The sequence below is a fragment of the Ursus maritimus genome, unplaced genomic scaffold (assembly GCF_017311325.1).
Source record: "Ursus maritimus isolate PB19 unplaced genomic scaffold, ASM1731132v1 scaffold_15, whole genome shotgun sequence".
In the NCBI taxonomy this organism is placed as follows: Eukaryota; Metazoa; Chordata; class Mammalia; order Carnivora; family Ursidae; genus Ursus; species Ursus maritimus.
The window spans coordinates 21,482,555-21,510,399 of NW_024423897.1; the positions used below are offsets into that span (position 1 = coordinate 21,482,555).

At 42.3% G+C, this 27,845-nt stretch overlaps 2 protein-coding genes and 1 long non-coding RNA gene across 5 annotated transcripts in view; 1 reads left to right on the forward strand and 2 right to left on the reverse strand.

The window, feature by feature from the left end:
- GLRA1 (glycine receptor alpha 1) overlaps positions 1-12,936 on the forward strand; it is a 102,429-nt gene extending 89,493 nt beyond the window's left edge. The window contains exons 8-9 of the mRNA XM_040630616.1: positions 357-503; positions 6,833-12,936. Coding sequence (XP_040486550.1) covers positions 357-503; positions 6,833-7,123 — 438 coding nt within the window. The 3' untranslated portion in view covers positions 7,124-12,936. The remainder of the gene's footprint in view (positions 1-356; positions 504-6,832) is intronic.
- Positions 12,937-12,957: 21 nt separating this feature from the next.
- On the reverse strand, positions 12,958-17,724 carry LOC103664569. The gene is made up of 3 exons (XR_569078.2): positions 16,271-17,724; positions 13,694-13,882; positions 12,958-13,351 (listed from the first exon to the last, which is right to left on the reverse strand). It is a non-coding gene; the product is annotated as an uncharacterized LOC103664569 (long non-coding RNA).
- Positions 17,725-20,559: 2,835 nt separating this feature from the next.
- G3BP1 (G3BP stress granule assembly factor 1) overlaps positions 20,560-27,845 on the reverse strand; it is a 38,778-nt gene continuing 31,492 nt past the window's right edge. For all 3 annotated transcript variants that reach the window (XM_040630386.1, XM_040630385.1, XM_040630387.1), the window contains exon 12: positions 20,560-27,757. In XM_040630386.1, coding sequence (XP_040486320.1) covers positions 27,551-27,757 — 207 coding nt within the window. In that variant the 3' untranslated portion in view covers positions 20,560-27,550. The remainder of the gene's footprint in view (positions 27,758-27,845) is intronic.

Genomic DNA, 27,845 nt, shown 5'->3' on the forward strand with positions numbered 1-27,845 from the left:
GAAGATCTTACTCTGCTACTTTTGCTAACATCCTCTGTTTACTTTTAATGTTAGGCACACCCTTCTGTTCCTAATACCCTTAGACTAAACACAACATTCTGTTTTACTCAATGATGATGCTAGATACACCATCCACCTCTCCTTACTACTCTTCTAGGTACCATATGCTATTTTCTCCAATGTTTTGTACAGTCTTCTTGGTGCATTTTTCTTGTTTTCCTCTGTACTTTCCTAATATCCCAGTTGAGGAGGGAATAGCAGGGGGTGATGGGGGAGTTACTGAGGAGCAGAAATATTGAGATATTTCATTCTTTCCTGCCCTCATGCCCCGGTGTTCTTCCCCACCCCCACTCCAGGTGTCCTATGTGAAAGCCATTGACATTTGGATGGCAGTGTGCCTGCTCTTCGTGTTCTCAGCCCTGCTTGAGTATGCTGCTGTCAACTTTGTGTCTCGGCAGCACAAAGAGCTGCTCCGATTCAGGAGGAAGCGAAGACATCACAAGGTAGGCCTTTGGATAGCTACCTAAGGAGGGATAGCTGGTGGTAAACAAAAGAGTTCCAGGCAGACTTGTCTTGTGATACTTGTTTCACTGGACCATCCTTCTTAGTGGGTGAGGCAGACATAAAATAAGGATTGAAGTCCTAGAACTCCTAACTTTCCCTCCCATAAATAATATCTTGTTGGGTCTGTAGGCAGTTACTCTTCCACCCATAACACTATGGAAATGATCAGTTACACCTTGAGACAGAACTGATGGAGCAAACCCTGACGGGGCTAAGATAATAACTAGCTGTGACCCTGAAGCTTGGCAGGCTGAAAGACGTTTATTGGTGTTTTCTGCAAGGCTGCATTATTTCCAAGGGTTTGGTTCCAGAAGGGAATTGTACCACAAAAGGTAAGATCTTTGAGTAGAATGTCCAGCTGCCAGGCCTTTGCTTCCTACTTGCAAGAAAGGAGCATCACGCAAGATGTTCCCCCAGAGTGGGTTCTCTCACTTTACGAGGGTGTGAATCAAGAACTACTTGGCTGACCAGCTATACAAAGTCACCAACCTCTGCTAACTCAGAGGCTGTTTTCCAACCAGCAAATGCCATTGGGGAGAGTGCCATCTGCGGGGAAAAAACTGGTTGCACACCTTGGTCTGTAAATAATTTCCCCCAAAAGACCTCTCCCCTGGAGATCAGAGAACCCACTTTTCTGTCTAGCCTCATCTTCACTTTCTCCTTTGCTCTCTGAGCACCAACCACCCTAGTTTTTCCCTTGTTGCTCAAACATACACATAGGACTTCAGATGTCTTGTTCTTTCCTGGAATGCCCTCCCAGTGCACTTTGCTTAGTGTTAACCAACCACTAATTTTCCAGTTCTCAGCTGAGGCATCTTCCCTGACACCCAGGTCAAGGTATAGGTCCTATAGTGAGGTTTTCAGGCAAAGCTGTCAAGTATGGCCATCCAGACTGTATCCTACACGGACCCCCTCACCTACGAGGCACTTTTCTCCAAGTCCTGCCTTGGCACGGACTGCATCAGCCAGAGGAAGGGATTCTAATTCATATGTCTAGAAAAGAGGGATGCCATTTTTCTATTCTGCACAAGGATGCTGTGTGAGCTAGCAAAGGTTATGCTCTAATAAAACTCCGTTTCCTTCCTTCTGAACATTCACTGTGATTTATAATTGCACATTCAAAGATGTAGTTGTTTTGTGCTTATCTCTTCCACTGAATTATAAGCTCTGTAAGGGTGGAGACCAGGTCTACTTTTGCTCAGTGCTATGTCTCTGGTGCCTAACACAATGCCTGACACACAGTGAACATGCTATAGGCATTTACTGAACCGATGGACAAAGGGATAAACTAATGAACAAAGAGGAGCCCTTCCAGTCACAGCCTACTCAGAAGTTTTTCCAGCAACAGATTAGGGCAAAGAAGAAGCCATACACTATGACCTGTCAGGCCATACCACATACCTGCCACACACCAAGGCCCTACAAGCTTTAGGCGGACCTACTTCAAACAGCTGTCTACCCAGCTACCAAGTGCTATATCAGAGGACCCTGTTTCTCTATCACTACTTAGTATGTGACTTCAAGCTCACCTTTTTCTTTTTTTTTCTTTTTTTTTTTTAAAGATTTTATTTATTTATTTGACAGAGACAGAGACAGCCAGCGAGAGAGGGAACACAAGCAGGGGGAGTGGGAGAGGAAGAAGCAGGCTCATAGCAGAGGAGCCTGATGTGGGGCTCGATCCCGTAACGCCGGGATCACGCCCTGAGCCGAAGGCAGACGCTTAACCGCTGTGCCACCCAGGCGCCCCTCAAGCTCACCTTTTTCTGGGCCCAGTTTTTCCATCTGTAAAGTGGACTAAATTGGCACAATGGGGGATTATGGTGAGGATTAAATCAGATTACGAAGTAGCTTTAAGTTTTATTCCTGCCACACAAGTGCCAAGGAATAAAATGATTATACATGCACAGATTTCCATCAGCGCAGTGTTTCTTAAACATCAGCAATCTGATTCAATTAACTTCTAGCAGTTTACCATAGGCACGAGGCAGACATTTCAAGACAGAAGATGTCCATGGGAGCTCAGGTATAACCACCTTTCTAAATCTGCACTGGAAGAGAAAACTATCTTAGGTGCAGCAAGCCAGACAGAATTTCTCAAAAGACTTCTAGTGTTAGTCCTTAGTGCCCAATGGATACTTAGCCTCTGACTATTAAAATAATCTAAGCAAGGAACTGACCAAATATAACAATCTTGGGAATTTATTATAACTTTTTTCCCACTAGCTAGCTGCTTTTTACATTTTCCTCTGCTAAAGGAGGGTAAATACATTTGTTGAAGAGACACTTATTTGGGGAGACTATGTCCATAATATTTGACTAGCATCAGGCCACTAGATTGTGCACTGCACAACTCCAGGGGGCACTATTTGCAGAGACTAAAATGTAAATGGAGCCCCTGCAGACGTGCAGTATGGTGAGCCTACAGTACCTCCAGCCTCACCAACTCCCTACCAGTTCTACACACCAGAGGAAAACTAAACTTTCTCTAGGGCCAAGGGAAATGTAAATAAAGCCTCTATCAGATTTGATCAGATATCCCGGCTCAGTTCCCTCCTCGCTTTCTCACAGCATGTTAGTGCTGAAAGAGCCCTTTAGAGGGCATCCTGTTCACTCCTCCCATGCCGATGACAACAGCAAGGAGGAGCAAGTCACTAGGATCACAGAGGTGCTGGTGGCAAAAGCAGGGGAGGTGCTGGAGGTCCCATGGCTCCCACTGACCATACACTGTAAGTTGCTTATCTGTTCACCAATGTTGCCATCCTGGAGCAGATAAAAATAGCCCTGCGAATTATTAGATCACAAATAAGAACGAAGCCGAAGGCAGAGGTCAAAAACCAGTACCCAGAGATCAAATTCAACATGCAACTGTCTTTAATTTCACTAGCAGTGTCTTAGAAGTCTAGAATAAGGTGCCAGATTTTAAAAATCACACTTTTATCTTCACTCAAAAAGTCACAGCCTCTGGTCCCACTGGATTCACATCCCGCCTGATACTGGGGCACTGGAACTGCCCTGGGGTAGGGAATGCATTCTCTGCTTTGCCACCCTCCCTTCTGACTGGAGATTTTTTCAGCCCTGGCTCATTTCTGCACTCACATTTCTTCTGCGTGGCCCCTTGTGTGTGGCTGAATCAGTGTGACCTTGTTCCTAAGGGCTCTGAAAATTGGCTCAAATGTCAGAAACTGCAAGGACACAGAATTGGGTTCACCGTAAAGCACTGCTTCCTTTGGAGTAAACCCCTCTGGATGTGGCTTGTGCATCAGCAGTGTATAAACTGGGGCTGCAGAAACCTCCCTTCAGCAGGAAATTTGCTGAGGGGGTTTTCAGCCCCAGATGGTGAGTGAAAAGGAACTAGCTCCATCCCTGAGTTTCTCAAAGCCTGTGATCTTGGCCGGGCTCCTCAAATCCCACCATCCTCCCATGTTACCTCATTTGTTGGGCACAAAGCATCTGGTCCTCAAATTCCCTGGCCGGCCTCATTAGTCAGATTATTAGGAAATCTGCGAGCCTGACTGGGCAGGCACACTCCCAACCTCCCTGGGTTCTAGAGACTACCAGATTGCCCCCGCTCCATCCCCACGCTTTCATTCCCTGCCATCTGCTGGGGAGAAGAGGAATAGCAAGCCTCTCGCCTGTCATTTCTAGGGAATTTCCTTTCTCCTGGCTACAGTGTGAAATTGATGATCATCTAAGTAGATGGGGCCTCCAGGCCACACCTCCACCCCTTCCACTCCCATGTTTAATTGATGAGGAAGGCAGAGAATAGTTCGCCCAAAGCTGTATATAAAATTAATTTGGTGCTTCCCTTGCATAACTAGAGCCCGGCGAGAAAACATGTTCAAGCACCCCATCCTGCAGCAAGGACTAAGCAGTACAGTTGGACCTGGACCCCCTTCCAGGCACAAGGTCCAGTAATTTGGACAAGCTGCCCCCAACTCCTTTTCTTGGTTCTGGCACCAACCCTCTACTGTTGCCCGACTCATAGACAAATATTTATTGAGATCTATTTGCCAAGCACATGTTCTTTCCCTCTTTCTGCAATGAGGGTGTTGGACCAGATTCAACCCTTTGCCAAAGATTTCTTGAGCATTTTTCACATCTCAAATCCTCCTGGTGCCAGAAATACAACCCCATTTAAAAAAAAAAAAAAAGAAAAGAAAGAAAGCTAGGAGTAGTGAAGATATACCATAAACATTTACTTATTCAACAAATATTTACTGAGCTTTGAGCTTATGTCCAGAAACCCTGTTCATATGTTGAGGGTGCAATGAACATGAATAAGACTTTGCCTTCATGGAGCTTAGAGTCTAATGGGAGAAACAGACATTAATCAAGAAACATAATGTGGAAAGGCTGAGTGGCTCAGCTGGTTACGAGTCTGACTCTTGATTTCGGCTCAGGTCACGGCCTCAGGGTCCTGAGATCAAGCCCCACATCCAGCTTCACACTGGGTGTGGAGCCTGCTTAAGATTCTCTCTCTTCCTCTCTCTCTGCCCTTCCCCCACTCCTGCTCTCTAAAAAACAAAAATTAAAATTAAAAAGGTTTGCAAGAGATAAAGATACATATATATATATATATATATATGTATCTTTTTTTTAAAGAAACATAATGTGATAAGAGCTTTAAAAAAACAACAGAGAGGGATGTACAGGGAGCTCATGGAGTGCACAGCAGGAGCACCTTGTCCACCCTTACCCTCAGGGAAGACTTCTGAATAAGACATCAGTTCAGTGAAAGAGAAGGCATTAGAAGCAGAGGTTAGGAGTATGTTCCAGGAAGAGAGAACAATTTGAGCAGAGGCCCACAGTTAAAAAAGGAGCATGGCACTTCTGAATATATGTAAATATTTCAGGGTGACTGGTGCACAGAATGCCAGAGAGAGAATGGCACAGATGAGACTGGAGAGGCCGGCAGAGTTCTGGTCATCTAAGGCCTTGGTCACCACATAAGGATGCTAATTATCCTGAAGCCAATGGCAGCCTATTAAAGAGTTCAAGCAAAAGATGACCAATGAGATGTGTGTTATGACAACTCAGCTGGGTTGAGGGGGCCAGCCCAGAGACAGGAGAAAGACTGGGCTGGAAGTTGTCACAACAAGCCCGTGGGGTGGCCCAAACAAGGGTGGCAGGAGCAGAGCAGGAAAGGGGCTCCTACACGGTGTCTCCTGTTCTCTGTCAGCCCTGTCCTACACAGGAACAAGCAGAAGATAGGCTCTCACTCCTTAGGAGGACAGTGAGAGCCGATACAAATTTCCCAGAGCCACACACTGCATCCACAGCTCAGCGGAGCCTCTCGGTGCCACCGCAGAGCTCACATGGGAAGATCACAAAGTTAGACATGATAAGAGTGGACAACGGTGTCGCGTCCATTAGTCAGATCAGGAGAAGATCACCATGAGCTGAGAAAGGGAGAAATTAGAAGAATATGGGCAGCAGGCATGTTGGTAGTGAGCGTAAGGCAGTGAGAGAGAGAAATGCACCAGGGGTGACTGGCAAAGTGCAACCAAACTGGCAGGTGTGCAAAGCATAAGGTAAGGAGAAGGGCAAAAGCCTGTAAAGGTAAACTGGAGCCAAATGATGAAAGGCTTTGAACAGTAACTTAATCCGGAGCTATGTCTGAGGTCACAAGTGCCCGGGCTGCAGGAACATGGAGGGAGAAAGCAGCTGTGGCTTCCCTGACGGCGTGTGAAACAGAGCTGAGGCCCACAGTATCTGCTCTCTCCTGGGCTGTGCGCCCCCTCCCCTCAAACCATGCCCGAGAACACACCAACTGGGGAATAGGGTGGGGGAAGAGGGCAAGGAAGCAACAGAGGCAAAGCAGGGGATCTCACCTCGATTTCTAACAAAACATCATTTAGAATGTCTGCTCATCTATAACCTCTGAGGGTCAAAAGAACGTTTTGATGTAGTGGGGTGACTCTTTCCCCATTTATAGGAAAAGTAAAAAAACCTGAGACTCAAAGAGAGAAGTGACTTGCCTAAGGCCACACGGACAGCAAGTGACCCACCCAGACTTGAACATAGGTCTGCAGATGCTAGGCCACATTCCTATCCCCTGGTTTGCATCTGTTTCAGCGTGCAAGTGGCGCCCCTCTATAAGGCATAACTCCCCAGCCAGCCTAAGAGCCTTCAGAAACCTGGAATGGTAGAGGCAGGGAGGCAGGGAGAACCAGATGGGCCCGGCCTGGCCCCCAGGGGAGTGCCTTGCAGGGAGGGTGCCCAGCCCCTGTCTTATTTTAAGTAGAGCCCCATGCTGAATCTATTCCAGGAGGATGAGGCCGGAGAGGGCCGCTTCAACTTCTCTGCCTACGGGATGGGCCCAGCCTGTCTGCAGGCCAAAGATGGCATCTCGGTCAAAGGCGCCAACAACAACACCACCACCAACCCCCCTCCCGCACCATCTAAGTCCCCGGAGGAGATGCGAAAACTCTTCATCCAGAGGGCCAAGAAGATCGACAAAATATCCCGCATTGGCTTCCCCATGGCCTTCCTCATCTTCAACATGTTCTACTGGATCATCTACAAGATCGTCCGCAGGGAGGATGTCCACAACCAGTGACGGGTCTGGGATGGAGGGGGGGGGGCTGGGAGAGGGCGGGGTGGGAACAGCACAGGAATCTGAGAGCCTAAGGAGGCGGAGGAGAAGAGAGGGAGAGGGCACACACACACACAATTCCCTCTTTCTCTGCACTATGTGCAATAGCAAAATGCAGTGATGCATGAATCTTAGAATGTGGCACTATCTATTTAACCGTGGGTGGGCTGCGGGGAGGGGGGGAGGGAGGGGCTTTTCTAATATAGGAGCTGAGGGGTCGGGAGGAAGGGGAGGGTTAGGGGTGGGGGGGTAGGGAGTGGGGGAATAACAGCTTTCAGAAATTCAAGTCCATGGGCTGTGCAGTTTTCCTATTTGGAAGGAGAGTGCAGTCTGCCCCAGAGCAGAAGGAAAGCAATGTAATATATGATATATATATTCATGCTTAATATTAATGCAAAACTGCAAGAACAAAAGATTTGTTTCTAAACCTACCAACCTAGTAACTGCTTAAATTTTTAAAGTCACAGAAGTGATGGACAATTTTTCCCAGAGTGGAAACAGTCACAAATAAGCTTGCTCTGGCGTGTGTCCCATATCACAGCCCTCCAAATGCCATTCCTGTCTTCAAACTGGCCCGGGTGGACACATGCCAAAAAGCCATCCCACCTCTGCTCCAAGAGGGTTATACGGCCTGGCCATGGGTAGTGGAAATGTGGAAAGGTGGAGAGAAGAGAGGGAAGGACTAAGGAGATGGGACATCTCAGAGGCCCAAGGATTGATAATCAAGATAACTCCACCTCAATCCTCAGGTCTCAAGGCTAAGGACCACACCTGCCCCTCTCTGAGCCCTCTCACTTCTGTGCTTCAACACCCACCCCACTTACCCTCCACTGCCACCCAGAAATGGCCGCCACGGTGTTCCCATTATATTGCCAATATGCAATCTTTTTTATGGTTAAAAAAAAAAGTAATAATCTCAAGAAATAATATGCAGATAGACTGAGTATGAACAGATGCACTTTTTTCAAATGTCTATTTTTTTGGAGAGTCTCTTTGGAATTGCAAGTGGGTATATAATTGGGAAGGTGGGGTCAGTGGGATGAAGTAGATTTATTATACAGTGGTTCTACAGAGTGAAGTTTTGAGAGGTGAAAGGGTAGTAATGAGGCTGCTGCAGCTCAGATATATACGGGTGGGAAGAGAGAGTGATGTTTAGGAAGTCTGTTCATTATATTTTGACATTTCATATGCTACAAATAATGTGGGAAGCGTGGGGGGAATGACCCCATTATATTTTTATAACTATTTTTTGTTTTCCTTTTTGGTGCTTTGCTTAGCTTTAACATTTAGGAAAGTTAAACAAATATTTCTTTCCAACTCTGAAGTGCCAGAACTATCCCAGGTTAGCTAGGGCACTCCAGAAAAAAGGAGAGGGACTATGAAATAAATTGTGAGGGGTGGGGGACCCTGCTGAAGGACACAGATGTTCACTGATGGAAGGTCTGCAATGGGGACCATAGTACTAAAGACAGGAGTAGCCTCCAGTAGCCTGTGTCCTCTGCCAACAGCACCATGCCTGAAATGATGGCACTGCTGTCTGGGGCATGCTCCCTGCTGTGGCCTGTGACCAGTATACTGGATTGCATCTCTTCCTTTGCACTTTAGTGTCTTGGCTTAGGATCAAAGTAGTGGTAGATGGTGGGGCACAGTAGACGGTTGGTTTGTCCTGAAGCTTGGGGTTTCACGGGGGCTTTTAGAGTATCCCCAGTGTGGGGGAGGAGAGAACAGAGACACTGGGAGCCTAACTCTTCCCTAAAGCCCCATCCCCTAGGGGAATTTCTCCCATTCCCTGTGGCACAATATCTAATACCTCTAGAGGCCCAAAGCACCAAGCCAAGCCAGGGACCTAGCGCGATTTGGGTGAAGAAAATGCACTGTGCAGCCAAAAAAGGATTTAGCTTTGAGGCTTAGATGAAAAAACTGTTTACATCCAGGGTCAAGGTTAGTAAGTCACTGCCTTCCCTTCTCTTGGCATGTGTAGACCAGAAAATTAAATTGTATAATAATAGCCTTGGATGATGTGGGATGGAACCTGGAATCCTGAGTGGGAATCTCTCATCCACGACTATCCTTTTTATCCTTTTCCCCACCACAAACTGTCTAAAGGAGGAAAAGTGAAACAGAGGGATCTGAACAAGTACAGGCAGTTCAAGCCTGGAGTATCAGTCTCTCAACTGCTATCAGCACGACATTCACTTTATTTAAGGGAGGAAATCCACGATTCTGCAATGGCACAGGAGCCACTGGAGAAGCTATTTGCCCCTATCACTAGCACTTTATTCACTTTAAGGGGAAAATCGTTTTTTAATTAAAAAAAAAAATTAAAGCCCTTTTCTCTAGTTTACTCATTACTGGACTAAATTCAGAATGTCTGAAGTCTACGTGACCAGGCAGCAAAGGCCTCTGTCAGGGACTAAAGACGGTACCAATTGTTCCAAGACATTCTGCCTCCATTCGAACAGCAGTAGCTGCAGATTTCAAACTGGGCTCCTCGTATGAGGTGTCTGGAATCTCTCCGAAACAGAGAAATCACTGGGCCATTTGCCCAACCTCTGCTGGGTCCTTGAACTTCTGCCACCATATTCAACTTGTGGGCCCATTGGGAGCTGCCAGGTCTAGTCAAAAGTATCTAACAGACAATAGAATCATCTTTTTGAGACACAGAGGGGGAAGGTCACTGAAATCTTTGCTCCAACTATTCCAGACTTGGTATTCCTCATGGAAAATAAATGTGAGTGGTACATTATAGTGGAAAAGAATCTGAATTTTAGTCCTATCACTAATGTGTTGGGGAACCTTTGGTAAATGATTTAGCTTTAGTTCCTCTACAAAAACAATGGGGAGAGTGGTACAGATCTCTAACCCCTTCCAGCTCTAACTGTCCCCCGTGCTTGAACGGGGTTTACACAATGAAAAGTTTAATGTCACTTTGATTTCTGAACCCTCTAGATAGGCGTGCACGTATATATATGCACATGTACATGGACCCACACAATCCTCGTCAACAGTCTTTCTTCTCTGGAACATTTGCATATTTGTTTTTCTTTTTGCTCTACTTTATTAAAGATGAGCAGTGGTGGGAAAAAAACATCAATGATAAAGTCAAAAATACCACTGTGAATTAGAAATGGAGCATGCTCAAAGAGAAGGCATCGTCATTAATGTATAATGTAGGAAGGGTTTAGCAATAAATTACACGGATCTTATCATTATTTACAAAATCAAACTAGATAATTTAGGCCAAAACATTTTTTAGGTGGCTCCAAAATACAGGACAATGCTTTCTTAATTTCCTTTTCAGTTTGTGCACAGAGGGTATCACACTTTGGGACTACATAGGCCAAACGTTACGGTAGGGGAAAACTGAAGGAGGCGTCATGGGTGGGTTAGTGGTTTTCAAGCTCTACCTGGCTAGCCCCGTATTTACGCAGGGAGATGGAACTGGATACTGGTACAGATCAGATCAGGTGAGCTCACCCACCTCCAAAACCGCAGCTATTCCTAGGAGTCAGATTTAAGAAATATTCACTAAGCAGATAGATACTGACACCAGTGACTTCTCACCTACGTTAGTTTCAAGAGCAGCCCAAAGACATGGCTCAGCTCTGCCACCCTCTGGTCCTTTCAAACACTGAGAGTCCATTCTTGGCTAAGGCTATAGAGAGTGACCAAGGACAGCAGTGAATAGAAAGATGTGGAGTCTGTGTGTGAGAGACAGAGAGAGAAAGATTAAAGACGGTCATCTGATCCAAATTACTTCTTCCTTTAAGCTGTCAATAAGTAAGAAATGTATCCCTGTAAGAGACCTATCAATATTTTTCACAGACTATTTTTTCATACTAGGGAGAAAATAAGTATGACAGGAGCTGGTGCCTTTCCTTCAAAGTACACATTTTTTTTTTTTTAAGTACACGTTGTTACAGGCATCATTAAAAAGAGACTGTGTTTTGTGAGGCTCCATGATATCAGATTGCGACACCAGTGCCCCAGCTAAGCTGCCCGCATCAGGGAGAAGTCAGTCTTTTGTGAAAACGACACTCCTTAGGTAACTGCCACACGCTGAAACTGAAGGGAGCGGAGCTCTCGTCACGTGCGTAACTGCCTCCTTAGTAGACTCAGCGGGCAAGAGAAGGGCTTGAGGTGCAGTGTGTGTCGGCTCNAGAACTGGGGTCGAGCCACTCCGCCCCCCGTCTGACTGGAATCCCAGCCCAGGGACAATGAGTACCACTCTGGAAGTTATAAGATTTATTCCACAAGCACCTTCTGTACCTTCTGCCCACCCCCCACCCCAACTCCGAAGAGGCGGGCAAGATCAGGTTTTCTCTACGGGCTGTGTTTCTCAGACCGACTAGAAAGCTTGCACTCTGAGGGGCTGGTAAGGTCTGCTGAGGAAGGTCAAATGGGCCTCTACTCTCTGATATAAAGCATCTTTAATTCAGGAACCGACCAGACCAAAAATTCGCTAAACAAGCATGTTCTTAAAACAGAATATCTTTTCTTCCTCCACTAAGCCCCTTCTCTCAGAAACCAACTCCAGAAATTTGAATTGAGAACCTTCTGACTTTCCTGCAGCTCTACGAAGCCAGAAACAGGAGCTTATCCTGACCAAAGGAAGGAGTAAAAGAAATTCGCCTTGTTTTGTTTGAGCCGGCTTGTTTAACTACTTTTATCGGTATAAGGAAAAGGACATGTTGGAAAGGCTTTGGTTTCACAGGATCCTGAAATCCCAAAGAATAAGAATATCCTTGGACAGGTTGAAATCCTGGCAGAAATAGAGAACTTTGAAAAATCCTGAACTGCTGCCCTCCCCGCCCAAGTTAATCTAGAAGCTGGAGGGCCCAGAATAGATGATGCCGCTACCAACTTATTCTCCCGCTGCTGCCTTCAGGATTTCTCAAGCTGTAAGGACAGCAATGGCAGGCGATAGATTTGCTCAAACGTGGGTGCTACTACATGCTGTTTTGATGGAGCTGTGTGGTTATTTAAAGCAATAATTAAGGTGCTTTATCATTCTTTAGAGCAGCAAAATGAGTTCCAAAGTAGAAATTATTGCCTAATAATTTTTAGAATCATTAAGGCTTCTTCAGCTAGCATCCAGACCATTACTTCTCCCTCTTGTGCTCTCCCCTACCTCCTCCCACTGCCCCCCTGCCAGCACATCCTGTCTCATCAGTTTGTGCATCTCATTTTGTGAAACGGAACGCTTCCAGAAGGTGCTGGGTTATTTCTGAGGGGGCGGAGGGTGGGAGGGCTGGAATGGACATAGTAGCTCCTGTCTCATTTGTTTTAAGGCTGCGATGTCTATTCTTCCTCTTGCCTGTGCATTTTGAAATTTCATTGTTCTGGAAAATTTCCATTGGAACATTGGGTCGGAAAGTCAGAGTCTAAAGAATGGCAAGCCAAAAATATACCCTTCAAGAGCCCAGTGGTGAAAAGTACGTTCTACATAAGGCCATTAACCAGCTACAGAGCAGTACCCACTAACTAACATGGGGACAGAAGGCATTTGCTTTCTCACAGATGCAGGCATAATGGGCCTCCCGTTCCTACATGTGCCCTGCTGCACGATTCCCTGCATGGCCTGGTTTTTGGCCTGCCTTTCTTCAGATTCCACTGCTTTCTTAAGCAATTTCAGAAACTCAGTATCCTCTTTAAACACACCTACCTTCTGAGGTAGACGGAGTTCAGTAGGAAGTGAGTCCTTGTTCTGGTGTTCCCTCAGGCTCACCACGGGAACACAGGTAAGCTACTTGGCCTTTCTTGGCCTGCCCACTACCCTGTAAAAAGAGGAAGCTGAAGGAGATTTTTCAAAGGCAAACCCTGGATACTCTGATGGGCTAAAGAGAAGGGTATATACCATGTGTTAGAGAAGGTTTCATTATTTCCCCGTTTTGGGGTCAAGTTTGGAACCCCATCCCAGGCCTTTTGGTGGGCAGGTAGGGAGAGGTTAAGAAAGAGGAAAGTCTTGGCCCTCAAGGAGATTACAATCTTAATTGTTTTGTTTTGGTGGGGTTTTTGGCCATGAAAGACAAGGTGTTTCACAGCGCTGATGGACTTGCCTCTCAGACCGGCTTCTCACCTGAGCATCCCATCAAACACCAGGACAACATTCCACTCTGGTACTTTAGCATGTATGTCCTGTGAAGGCTTAACCCATTTCCCATAGCAGCTGAGTTCTCTCTGCAAGAGCCTCTGGAAGAATCAAAGAGAAACACATCAGAGCAGAACTTGTGAGCTACCCCTAGGAAAGTAACTCCAATGACTCCAAGTCCCCTCCCAGTCTGCTTCCCCACACATACAATTTAATCATAACAAGAAACTTCCAGCAAGATTTAAGAATATTTCCCCCTATTTGTCCATTATGCTAGCTGCAGTTATAGGCAGAACATGTGGGACTGCTCCAGACCACAAGAGAGATTCATCTCAATTCATATCATTAGCTAGGCTATACTAATAAAAAGAAAAAAGATTATAGCAGATGTGGCTGGACGTGGGCTAGCTCACTCCATGCCGCACCCCCAAACAAAACCTCACCCTGGCAATGATGCTTCTGAAATTGCTTCCACACTCCTGTAGCTCCAACAAACACTCCTTATAACCAGAAAACACTGCTCCTATTTTTCCCAGCAAGGATATATTTATGCTTTATATCAATGGAATCTCTTCAAGACGTTTATAGGTTGACATTATGACAAATGATCTTCACTCTCTCTTCATCTGGCCCTGGAATTAATGAGAATATCACAGACGGAAACTTTTTTTCTTGTTTCCAGATTTAAGAATTAATAGACTTAAAAAAAAAAAGACAAGTTTTGATTTCCCATAATAACATAGAAACCACACTGTAAACCCGTCATTTCCTATCCTACGGTAGAATAGATACATGTGTGATGACGCAAGTACAGTGAAATGGTGATTGTATATGATGGCTACTACAGGGTCCCTGTAAAATTCTTACATATTTTCCCCTTCAAGCTTCAGCTTTCCTATCTGTACAACAGAAGCACTGAATTCGTCAACCTTGAAGGGTTTCCCCCAGCAGCAGTTTTCTTTTAAAGCCACTTCTCCAGTTGTCTTTCAGCTGCTGAAAAAAAAACAAGAGCACTTCCCCTAGACTTAAGGGGGTCCCACTTGTCATATTACCCTCCCCGTTTTCCTCTCTATACCCATTCGTGGTTTTCTGGTGCAGCAGAAAGGGCACTAGCTTCCAAGAAGGTGAAGATGCAACCACTATAGGCACGCAATCAGCTTCTTTATGTATTTGGGGACAATAACACCCACGTCACAGGTCCACTGGCTGGATAAAATGACATCATAGGTATTAACCCCACCCCCCACTGTAAACAATGTAAAGCATTGTCATTATCTCAGTCTCCCCGAAATTCTTTTTTTTTTTTTTTTTTAAGATTTTATTCATTTGACAGAGAGAGACAGCCAGCGAGAGAGGGAACACAAACGGGGGAGTAGGAGAGGAAGAAGCAGGCTCCCAGTGGAAGAGCCCGACGTGGGGCTCAATCCCAGAACTCCGGGATCAGGCCCTGAGCCAAAGGCAGAGGTTTAACGACTGAGCCACTCAGGCGCCCCTCCCAGAAATTCTTACATCTGCTTCTGTTTGCCAGAAGAGGTCATCCAAGAGCTTGCTTTCAGAATTGAGGCTGTCTCCCCAAAAGCCAAATCCACAGGGCAGCCTATTCACTGACATTTCAGGACTAGCCCCTCTGTGCTTACCTCAGAGCTTATACATGCACTGAAGAGACCTAAATTCTAGCCCTGATTCCACTCATCAAGCATCTACATCCCTTTCACCCAAGTATCATTTGAATACTGCCTACATAGAAAGCACATACAGATCTGCAAACAGTTGTCACTTACATGTAGATTAGTAAAAGACTGTGAATGAACCCTGAATATCACAAGGCAGCTATTGAGCCCCTACTATATCCAATCTGCTAAATTACATAATGTAATTCCCACAATGGCCCAGATCTCAATTTATAGATGAGGAAACCGAGGCTCAGAAAGTTTATTAGCCCAAGTCGAAGTCTTGCCAAAGTTCAGATATGATTCTATAGACAACAGGAAGCTAACTTTTGGAAGTAGGCATATGTGTTTACCTTTTTCACTTACCTGTTTTTGACCTTCAACAAATTATTTGGCCCTCTGTGACCTTAGTCACCCCTCCCCTGTAAAAAGCTCTATCTTCCCAAATTATTGAGTACAAAATCAGGTGATTGATGTGGTCATTTACTCTGTCATTAAAAAAAAAAAGTATATAGGTGTTTATTAGTTCATTTTAACTTAAATGAATCTTTTAACTGCTAAGAAATATGGACCCTTTTGCCTTGGTACATTCTACTTATACAAAAATTTACGCTCCTATAATCTGTTTAAATGCCAAGGAATACGATCTTTTTTTTTTTTTTTAAAAAGATTTTGTTTATTTATTTGACAGAGAGAGGGCCAGCCAGCGAGAGAGGGAAAACAAACAAGACAATCGTGGCCTTCCTCTTCTGAGAACATGGATATAAACAATACAAATCTATCAGCCCACCTTAAAAGTTGAGAGCCTACTAATCTAGTTTTGGGCTTATGAGGGATTTAGAGTTGATATGGGGCTATTTTCTGGCGGTAGAACTGTGGAATAGAATAAAATGAGTAAGCAACGAGGCAGGACAGAATATATGCCATTTGGAGGATAGTGAGAAAACGCTGGTTTGTAGTCCTGCATGAGAGCACTAGGTGCCTGGAATGGCTTGGATTTGGCCAGAATCAAGAGTAGGGACTAGACTTTTTCTGGAAGTCTTTCGTAAGTTCGGAATTCCTTTAAAACATCCACTTGACTGAGAACCTACTACAGACAATGCCGAGGCACAGGAACAAGACTATAAACACCGTCCCTAACTAAAGAACTTACTAAAAATTTAGTGCAGTGACTCATTCAAGGGAAGATACAGTGACAACGGAGGCAGACAGAATTCAGAAAAATGGTATCTCACAGGGACAATCCAAGTTCTCATGCGGAACAGGACATTTGAGCTAAAACCCTAAAACAAAGGGTTATTTTCCACAGCAGTTTGCTACCTGGATTTACATAACCGTGGTCTCACCCACCTTTCAAAGGGTTAACACAGGTAAACCACTTCCTTCAGGCAGGTATTCAGGTAAAGTGGGAGCATCTCTTCGTATGAGATACCATTGCAACAAGAGTATGGAAAATGGCAGGCTGACCAATGTTCCAGTAAAGGAGGGCCTTCTAATGGTTCTTTATTCCCATCCAGTCTCTGGAAATAAAGTGGGAAAATGAAATTATAGGGAAATATATGAACATACACCTCCCCCACAAAAAATTATTCTAAGTAGAAACTGCAGCTTGTCTCCAAGTCCTTTTGTTCCTGACTTAATCCCCTGCATAACTGATGTGTGCTAATTAGCCAGACAGGAGCTCACGGGACAAGGCCTCTGCTTACTACATTTCCTAGGTCCCACCTGGCTTCATCTACGTCTCTTCAGTTGTATCCAGAAGCTACAGCAGTGACACCAGGAATGTCTTAGCTATTCCTCTGAGGACCAGGGCAGCTCCTTCTGTGCAGCTTTGGACGCTGGTGAGGAAAGGGGCACTCTGAATGGACCCTATTTAGTGACCTCAAGTCAGATTCAGTGAGTCTCCAGGTCACTGCTATAGACCTGCTTTTAGATGACATTTTGAAATGTCCCAGCCTGGAGAAAGCAGCTCAGCCTTTCAAGGTTTGAGTAACAAGTGGAAGCTCAGGGAACAGGTCTCAACTGGTGTCAGTCAGGACTAGAATATGTATCCTCCTTCCGGTCTATCAGCTTTGTTTTTAACCTCCCTTGCACCTGCCTATTAAATCTAGTATGGCTGGGCAGTATGCCTTAAAAGCAGGGCATCCGAATAAAACACAGCCTCTTTTCCTTCAATATAGGAGGGGATGATACAATGCCAAAATAATCACTAATGAGGGCAGAAAATAGTAACAGAGAAAGGAGGGTGCCGTGGAGCAGGCAGAAAATAAACCAGGGAACATTTCAAGGCTTACGGGCCATTTGAGCAGTAGTACCTTAAAGAGGAGGCTTTGATGGATGGGGAAGAGTACTTCAGCAAAAGGAACAATGTGAGTAAAAACATGGAGGTAAAAAATAAGGGGCATATACAAGGTACAGTGATTATCTGTTTGGCTGAATTGTAATGAATGGTAGGCATGTTTGAAAAGATGGATTTGGAGTACATCATAACCACCTTAAAAGAAGAATAAGAGATCAGGACTCTGGAACATGGCAGTTCTAAAAGACCAATCAACACAGTATCCCTTCATGGGCAGCGCAGCTCATTCTATCTTCTTCCAGACACTTCCAGCCTAATTCAGATTTCCTGTACTTATTTTGGGAGAACTTATCTTTCCCTTCATCTAAGAGGCAGATATGGCACCCACTAGATATTCGCATCTTCAAGGGCATCAATTCAACCCAAGTATTAAGCATTTAGTTGTGCTAGGTACGCACTAGAAAGGGGTAACAGAGGTATGGTAAAGTCATGGTTCTGCAGTGAATTCACTATTCTATAGTGATTCTAAAAAGTCACTGCTAAAGTTGTAGCTTTGTCTACTATCAAGCCAATACTTAATACAATGAACATGCTTCTAAAGGAGAGCTTGTGGTCCAAATACTATTACCTTTTGTGATCTGAAATATTAAACAGAGCTGACCTAGAAGGAAAATACAGTCTAGTATGTTCTTTTTATTTCTTAGCTGCATCTGAAACAACTCCTCCCAACCTAGAGAGAACTTCCCTATTCAAACCATGAGATCATGTCCACAAGAAAAAAGGGTATGGGGGGCAGGGGAGAAGCCAAATATGAATAGAAAAAAATAAGGAACGAAATATCACTGGTTTTTAATCAAGTCATTGCTACTGGAATTATGTAGAAGGAATAGATTTTTGTTTTTTTCAGAACAATTTACCTTTCTTAGGCAAGGTAGTTCTTTAGAAAGAATATTGTGGGGCAATAGGTATTACCTACCCTGCAAATGAAACTTCCCCAAATCTTATTTAAAAATTAGTCCTTAAGTATCAAATAAGCAGTTTGCTAAACTCAACTGTTTCCATATTCGGTTTATTTCTACCTCATTTAAAGGTGTACCATGCTCAACATGCCTGAATGGCATGTAAAAAGCTAAAAAATTGATGTTCCCACAATGCACTTCAGAACACTTAAAGTTCATATTTCGTACTTTCATGGTCCAATCTTCCAGTACTTAATCTACTATAGTATTTTCAGCACTAATGACAGTTAAATGAGATGCGTGTAAATCCCCAGTGGGGCATCTTGCTACTTAGCATATTGGGCACAGATAAAATGGCTACCTAAAGAAAAAAAGAACCTGAACAGCCAAGTTCTACTCCCAAGACTAAAATATAGTAGGTACCTCAGAGGCCTCCAAATAAGTTTTAAACCTGGACACAATACATGTCTTCAACTGCTATAATTAGAATTGAAATGTACAAAGTGGACCACAAAGTGACCAAGACAAAATCCTTAACACTTTTAAGCCCTCTAGGTAAGAACACGACTGCCAAAGGATGTCCGCGTCTCACTGTGCCGATCAGGATCACGACTGACCTGTTGGCTAAGATCACTCTATCCAAAACTGATGAAATCATTGCAATGGAAATAGCTAGCATCATTTTGGGTTAAGAGCGGCCGGTGCATGATTGGGAAGGACAGTGAGTGCTCACTTTCTAAGTGTTCAAACATACTACCTTCCAAATCACAATTCTTTGGTCTTCTCAAGATAGGCCATTTCCAGAGACCTCATTCTCAAACTTGACTGGCCCAGGGAACCCATAGGAGGAGAATGAATTACCTTGCAGCCATAACTGCTGTAAACACGCTGGAGCCATATTTGGAAAATGGGGACAAACAGGACTACTAGGGATTTCCAATGCACAGCTAAGACAACATTAATGAAAAAGCAGTATTAGACTGATTTGAAACATTCTAAAGGAGTTAAAACATTATCAAATAAAGACTCAGTCACTGGGGAAAAGGGTATCTTATTTACATAATTTATCTTAGACTTAGTAACCTTCCTTTTTACTCAAGATTCATCAAGATGGGCCAATTTCTGCCAAGAGAACCAGAGTGTGCACTCTCAAGGGTCATACCCCAACCTTGCCAAAGCAAATGACTTCTGCCTAACTGGAAGTCATCTCCCAAGGACTTGCCCTTAGATTTTCTCCATTTCACGCATTTAGATATTTGCACAACAGACCTACACTTTGTCTTAAAAGTTGCCTGATTTGATGTTTAGACAGAAGAACAAACCCCACGTTATTTTTCTGCAAGTGATTTTACACTTTTTTCCAAAAAGGAACTTAAATATGTCATGACATAAAGGGGGTAAAAGTGTTAAATTTTCAACAGGTCCAGGGGATGTTACCTTGAAACCTCACATTAAACTTTACTCAAAAAGTTATTTTAACCCTGAAGAACAGGCACTGTGTAATACTTCAGGTCACAATGCCAGTATTGGCTGTGGAGTCTGTTACAGGTAAGACGACTGCAAGTTACAATTCCAACTGTGATTCTAATACTTTTGGGAGATGTAAAAAAATACGCTGGGCTGGGCAGTGTGAGTTAAACTACAAAGTGCTTCATCACCCATAATGGAAAAGGTTCAAGATGATTCATACTTCCATGTAAGAGACTACAAAAGTCACAAGCCCACAAAGAAGCAACTGACAGCTAGCCAAAGTAGAAGAGATTTAGAAGGAGCCTAGGGACATCTTAATTGGCCTGGAAAACTGGGTCAGAATTACTCACAAAGCTCCTCATCCTTTCCCAGAAGAAAATGTGATAGTATGTCTTTTATATGGAAATTTCTTGGTATATATGTATAAACTTGGTATGGCCTTAATGCTGCAGTTAAGGATTTGTTTGGCTACCACCTTAAGCAGCGTGTTAAGCAATCGCTTCCTTAATGTAACATTTTTACTTCTTATTGGACTCTTAACCCGAAACAACCAACTCCCTTTTACCCCTTACTCTTTCCCCTTTTTTTGCATGAAGTCATAAAAGTTATGGCAGTTATTTTTTGGCTTACAAAAAAAATCTATTTCTGCAGTTTGAAGATGTAATGTAAAATTTCTGTGATACATGTATATAAAAATATATTTATTGAACCATCCATATACACATATCCATGCTGATTCCAATGGAAAAAAATTAAAGTTTTCTGAAATTTTCTCTGTGGTTAATTCATAATAGTTGTTACTGTTTAACCAACTTTGTATGTGAAAAAACTTCTGAAGTACTGTGATTACCTCAGAGAGGAACCTACATTTAATCTGGAAAACATCATTTCACTTAAGACAAGGCTTTACGTTGGTTCATTCAAGAAATATTTATTGATAGGTACTATGGGAGATACAAAGACGACTCCGACACAGATCCTGCCCATAAGGAGCTTACAGTCTAGTAGGGGAGATAGAACACATACATGGGATACATGGTCAGAGCTATGTTTCAGTAAGATGAATCTAATATTGTGTATAAGGTAGGCTGGGGGTCAGAACAGGTAAAGGAAGTTGAGAGGCCAGTGAGATTATCTGAGTGAGGAGGAAAGAGATGTGAAGACTTGAGGTAGCACTGACAGGACTTAGCTGGAGTAAGAACAAAAGCAGCAGAGGACTTAGACTTGTGGCATGGGTGATGACATGAACTGAGAGAACAATGGACTCTGTTTGTGAAAAGAAATCAAAGTTGGCACATAAAATTCTTCTGCATAGAACAAAGTGTCTGGGATATACTGGGCACAGAAAGAAATGGCCTATCACCCAGACCGAGGATGGAAGTACCTCTGAATGATCGGTGACTTCCTCCCTCCTCTGCCCATCCCTCAAAATTCCCCAACAAATCCCTCCACTATGAATTGTCATAGTGCCTTACAATTTATTAAGTCCTATCTCTAGGCATGCCTCACTTGTGAGAATGAAAACAGAAATACATTAATTTATTCAACCCAATGAGTCATCTTTTAAGGACTCCTTTCATGGAAGTCACTGTACCTTCTGGTGAAATACAGGGATAATCCCCCAGTCCTTTTCCTCTAGGAGCTTATGGTCTAATAAGGTAGTAAAACAGATACAGGTCATTCTAATTGGAGGTCGAGGGGGTAAATTATGAGCTAGGAGAAAGGTATAAAGTGCTCTATGAACACATATTTTAAAAAATGAAGGTTGGGACAGAATCTCAAACAGCAAGGACAATGTAGAAGGGAAGTAGACAAGAATGAATTTACTCCCCACTTCAAATTCGCCAAATCGACCCCCCAAAAAGGGACTCCCCACTCCTGATGCAAATCTTTTCTCTTAGGGAAAAGAAAAATGCTCTTGAACTGGGTCTTGAAAAAAGTAATTCTGATGGCAAGAGATTTGGGGATGCAAGTCTATCTTCAGGGAAGAAAGAAGGCACTTGAAGCCACAAAATCAGCAAAGCCAGGCTTATTAGAAAAATCCTAAGTAGTTTAGCATGGCTGGAGCATCACCTCCATGAAGAATGGGAGAAATCACTGGAAAGGAAGATTAGGACCCTGATACGGACATGGCGCTGCCAGGCACTGAACAGGGCACATGCCTAAGACCAAATTGCTGCCCCTTAGGAGCTTACAGTTATAACAATACAAGGTGGGAAAAGCACCACAATGTACAGAATGCAAAATGCTGAAGGATTTAGGAGAAAATTACAGCTGAGTTTCAGCTATTAACACATTAGGATACCCAATAGCTTTCTGACAGCTAGTAGTACACCCATCCCTGAGGGGAGCACAAGGTAATGTCCTTAGACAACAGGCCCTGGTAGAACTGGGCATTAAGACAGTTCTAAGAAAACAGAGAAAAACTGGGTATGAAAACTGAGCTATAGAAGCAACTGAATAAGCATATAAAATGTGGCTCCTTCCCTTTTCTCCCCACATCCTGACCTCTAACAGTTCTGGCTTCCTACAGTGAACCTAGGGCAGAGTGGAGACCCTGAAGGTGCTCCATGTTACTTCTACAAGCCAATTTGGGACTCTGTGCTAATAATCCATTCTCTGAGCCGTCTAGCTTTTGAAAAATGAAGGGGATGTACAAACTCTTTAGTTGTTTCCAGCACTAACATTCTAGGATTCAAAGAATTCTAAGAGTCTCTCCTGCCTCTTATGTTTAATAATCAGAATGGGAAGAAAAACTTTAAATATTCTGATGTTTCTCACTTAGAATTATCATTTTTTCCATATAAATCACAAATGGTTGCTATCCCACCAGCTAAGTTCCACCTCCACCCATCCTTCAAAATCTAACACCTACCTATATGAACATATTTGTAACATGATGTATTCCACATAACCTACTCAAGCATACACTGAATCTTAAAAGAAAGGAAGACCTGTTATTCTCTTCTTCTCCCCTAACTTCTTTATGCCAATTTTTTGGTTTAAGGTCTTCATTTAAAAGGGCCCAATCAGTGTATATACACTTCATAAAAACATTTAAGAATTTAAACCAAATCCAAAGTCCAACAGGTGACATCAAAGCTTGGGGGAAAAAAAATCAGTAACTAAAAATCAGTAACTGGTTAATTACAGCAATAGTTAAAACTATTTTACAACCAGAGTAAGAGATATAATCATCTAATTACTACCAAAAATACAGGCAAATGTCCCATAAGCAGGCTTCTGAAAAATAAATACTTGTTAAATTCAATAGTGAATTTTTGGTAAACATCCCTTAATTTGCTTTTTTAAAAAAGATGAAGACACACTGGATGGCTATAAGTCCCTTAGGATTCTGTGCCACTGGCCATATTCCAAAGTACTCAATGTGTACAGATTTCTGTAATTGGCCAGGTCACGTGGTCTATGGAAGTAACCATGGAACTGATTTCCAATACTATTTTCCTCTTGTAGGGAACTAAAAAAAACAAAACAAAAACTACCAGGTTCAAGTGGAAACTGGAGAAGCACAGACTGTCCAAGGTTTTCAAAGCAAGTCATATAATCAGAAAGTGAACAAGCTTAATTCTAAGCCAATACGTAAATATAATCAAAACCAAGACCACGGGTTTTTTAGACCACTGCTAATCAACTTCTTACTCAGTCAGGCCATAATAAGAATGTTTCACGAAAGCATGAGCAAAGCAGACTAATTTCAGCATTATCCTGAGCTAGCTACATATCCATTAAGAAGTAAATAAGTTTTATCTCACATGTGCTACCATTCCTCTTTTAATATAGTCTCCTAAGAGTTCACAAGCCTACCTATGGTCCCCAGAACCTCAATATCACAGTAAACAAATACAAATTCCAAAAGGTATTACTACCTTAAAACCAGAAATCTTTATTGATCTAGTGCCACATGGCCATTACTTGATCAGCAACTTCCCATGTAAAATGTTGCTAAGTTTCTAGCACATTCTTCAAGATTTCTAAAACATTTGTGGACTATGTCTAACTGTCCACTGCCCATCTGTGGTGTAATAGGCAGTTATCTAAAATCCCATATTCAAATAAATGTTGAAGTTGCTTTTTTTCCCCCCAAAAGGTTCAAAACTGCTAACGAAAGGGTCAACAATCATCTCATTTGTATGCACTTCCTGAAGATTCTTTTAAGTAGCACAAAAATAAAACTTCAATATTAGAAGTCTTCTTTAGATCAGTAGATTTGACAAATGCAACCATTTACTTAAAAGGAAAAAGCCACTCAGCATAAACAATGGTCTATAAATTTAAACCTCATAGAAAGATTATTTCCATATAGATTCTAACAAATTGTTTTCTATAAAGTGCCACGTTTCCCACTAAATTATTAAACTCTACAAGGGTTTTCAAATAAAGGGATGAAAAAAAAGTATCAAAGGACGGCAGTTATAAGCACAAAACACAACAGCTATAAACCCACCTGGATTAAGGTATTATAAAAATATTGTTACCTTCCACATCGATTTCAAGGTTGTACTACATGTATTAAAATACCAGATGAGAAAATAACCTAAGAACAAGTCATTGTTCCCGTGTTACCACAGTCTATACAAATCAAAAGGAGCCCTGCAAAATCAATGTTTCCCTATCTTGTTTACCTTAAAGGAAATGGAGAAGAGTAATGTTAACCTTTCTCTGAATGTTTTACGGACTCGGGTCTCTGTACTGTAGTAACTTATTATGGTCATGTCCTGTTCTTCAGTATATCACTCAAATGTAAATACATGGCATTAGGGTTCTAGAGAAAAAGCATCAATTTTTGGATGCCAATCTGCTCCTTGCTACATGGATGACTTAGAGGCCTAAAATTTAAATGCTCTGATGCAATTTCTTCTTCATCTATTACTTTGGGAAAGCTTTGGGAAAATAGCACCTAATCCACAGGGTAATTGTGAAAATTAGTTTTCTAACCTAAGACCAAAAGTGCAGTTCAAACGAATACTGTGGTCGTAACCTACCCACCAGCCAAATAATGATTTTTGGATTAGCCATTTCACTGCTCCCAGCAATAGCTCAAAAAGTTGAAAACATAGGAATACACAAGTAAAGCCCAACCTCACCGCAAAAGAAAACAATTGTATTTTTGTAAGGCCCAAGATCTTAAAAGACTAAGACCACTGAACCAATCCAATCTTACTTAGCTAAAATACTCATGGGTGAAGGATTGAAAGCTCAGCAGAAAAGAACTGCATACTGGGCCATTCTTACAGATGAAAAGTTGTATTTTAAACCCGAAAAGGTTGAATGTGATGAACTGATGCTCCCTATAAAAAATCTCGTCCTATTTTCACTTTCTACCTGTGTGAATATATAGTATCTAGGGTATCCTGTTTATTCTATCAGCAATAATGTAAACAATGATATTGGGATTCTTCATAGTGTTAACCATGATGCTAAATCTGACATATAAAGTCCAATGCTATTTAAAACTCCGCAATCATCCCATTCTGATGACTTGAAATTACGGAAGCAACCCTTTGTTTTCTAAGCTTATGCAACAAGTTACAAGAAGCATGTAGCATACTGTTACTACCTCTCCAAATATTTCTTTAAAAACCACACATAGGTACAAATAAAGGAAAGTGAGATTATCAATTCCCTGCAGATGTTACTATAATTCCTAAAAGAGATTTCTATTTACTAATTCATTTATCCGAGGCTATTTCTCAGAGGACTGTCTTTACTCCAGTTGTCCTCACCCACTCCTCCATCCTCCATGTATTACAGGGAATGAGGAAGAGCCATGATCTCAATGGGGTTTGCTTTATTTTTATTGAACATTTGGCATTGTTGGCCCCACCCACTAAATGCCAGATGTGGTGTCTCCTCTTCCCTCCTCCCCAAATCTCACACATTTCCAAACGTCCTCTAGGATGTATTAACAGCCTGGGTTGAGAATCACTGCATCCAGTTGGTGCCCTTAAACTACTGAGTAGGAAAAATGCTTAATGAAATATATGGATTAGCATTTACTTTGAAAAATGATTTCTACATTATCCATAATTTATGACCTTATAGTTACTACAACTTAATATTTTTCAAAAACAACTCCAGCTAAGTTTTTTTATTTCCACCACAGGCTTAATATAAGCTACAAAAGTACAAGCTGTCTTCCAATTATCACTGGTCTGGGCCAAATGAAGTGGTTACCAAATAGTTATTTAAGCTGACCCAAAACAGCCATGTGACTCAGTTATGTAAGTTTCTTTATGCAGGAGATGTTGCCAATTTTCAAATATTTCAGGTACTGAGGACCGATAATATCAAACTTCATTTTAGTTTAAGACTACACCCTTCAGCAAACCTAGAGTTTCCTAGTAACAACAAAACAAACATTCCTATTCCTACTCATATACTATCCTCAAAGAGTCCTAATGATGAACACTGCTAAGAAAATAAATAAGTTAAATTTGACAACCTCGTTGCCCTTCCAACTAGTATGACAAGTTATCACACAAAGGCTTGCTTCACAACTGTGTAAATGTGTAAACAAAACCTTCACCCACCTCACACACGGCACTCAAAAAATTAACATACTATGTAAAACGAATATTAAGCTATATTGCCAGATTAAATTTTCTTCCAGAAATATTTTAATAAAAATTGGCCATTTCCAAGAAACACCCACTGCATGCCCATCAATAAAAGAGAACCATAACAAAATAGAAAATTTACCATATGGCTATGATTTAAAGAAAAAAAAGAAAAAACGGGCAGACACTCAAGCACAAAGTCCAATATTAAAGTCAGATTCCTTTTTATGGGCTATGATTAGGATTCTGAATAGATACCGAAATAAACCTTAATACAAATGCTGGACTATTTAGGTCAAAGGACCTCTATAGAAGCAAATCTGTCCTTAAAGGCATTCCAGTTTGAGACTCAATTTTAAGAATAAGGCATAACAAATGAACAGAAGACATACCAGGTGAAGAGGGATTCTTCAATTCCCAACATACTCTACACCTGATAAAACAAATCTATTTTTTTTTTAAATTTTTCTTTAAACAACTGCCAAGGCTGGAATCAAAGATAAATAGAAGGCACAACAGTTTTGCTCTGGTTTTGTGTTATTTGGATTTTGGGGTTTCTTTTTTGTTTTGGGGGTTTTTTTTGGTTTTTGTTTTTTTTTTTTTACAAATACAAATTAAACATGAAAAAACTACTTCAAAAGAAATCTAAATCAGTTGCATTCTAGACATTTAAAACCTATCTCACAATTTAAATGGTAAAAACAGGCTTATAATTGTTTTGTGATCACATATCAAAAGAAAAAAAAAACTCTACTAACACCTTTTATTCAGTTTTTAACCATACCAGAAAGAATCAAAATGTCAATTTTTCCAATGGCAATTTCTACACACCAGAAGGTAGTCATGACTCTCAAAGAAGAAACGATTTGGATTTTTCCTGGCTTCAAAATGTTTTATCAAATCCTGTGTTTCTCACAGGCTTTTGAAACACATAGAAAATAAGAAATATTCTAATGAATGAAACATACCAAATGTCAGTAATAAGCAAGACACATTCCTTTGGGGAAACGGCGGTTAAAAAAAAATCCAGTCTGTATATGCAAAAGTAAAGCAAGGAAATTCAGTCTTTTTCTCTTCTTTAAAAATCTGTTTTTCCTAAAATATCATTCCACAAAATTGGAAGTGAAGGACTAAAACGTGAGGAGGGGAAAGGGCGGGAGAGGGAGCACACATCATTAACACAAAAAGTAAAATTGTACAAACTTAAGCAGTTTATAATAGACTAGGGTCAAACTCCAGGATACCAAACGCTGGTGTAAGAAATTCACCATTCTGCAGGAGCTAGAAGATTTGTACTGCTGCGTGAAGATCAATGAAGAGCAATTCACTGCCTTGGAGCAATTCCCCTTCCCACTCCAAATCCTGGTTTCTGCACCATGCCTCCGCGGGGAGGGCCTCTCATTCCACCACCCAGCCCACCTCGAGGGCCTCCAGGTCCCCGCAGGCGGTTATCTCGACGGTCCCCTTCCCGGGCAGCTCGAGTCTTCTTCTCTTCCACGTTCAGACGGACCTCACCTCTGAACATGATGGGCTGCAGGAATCAAGGTAAGCAGACTTACATAGTGCTTATGGGCTACCAACTACCAAATATAAAAGAAACAAAGCCATCATAAAGAACC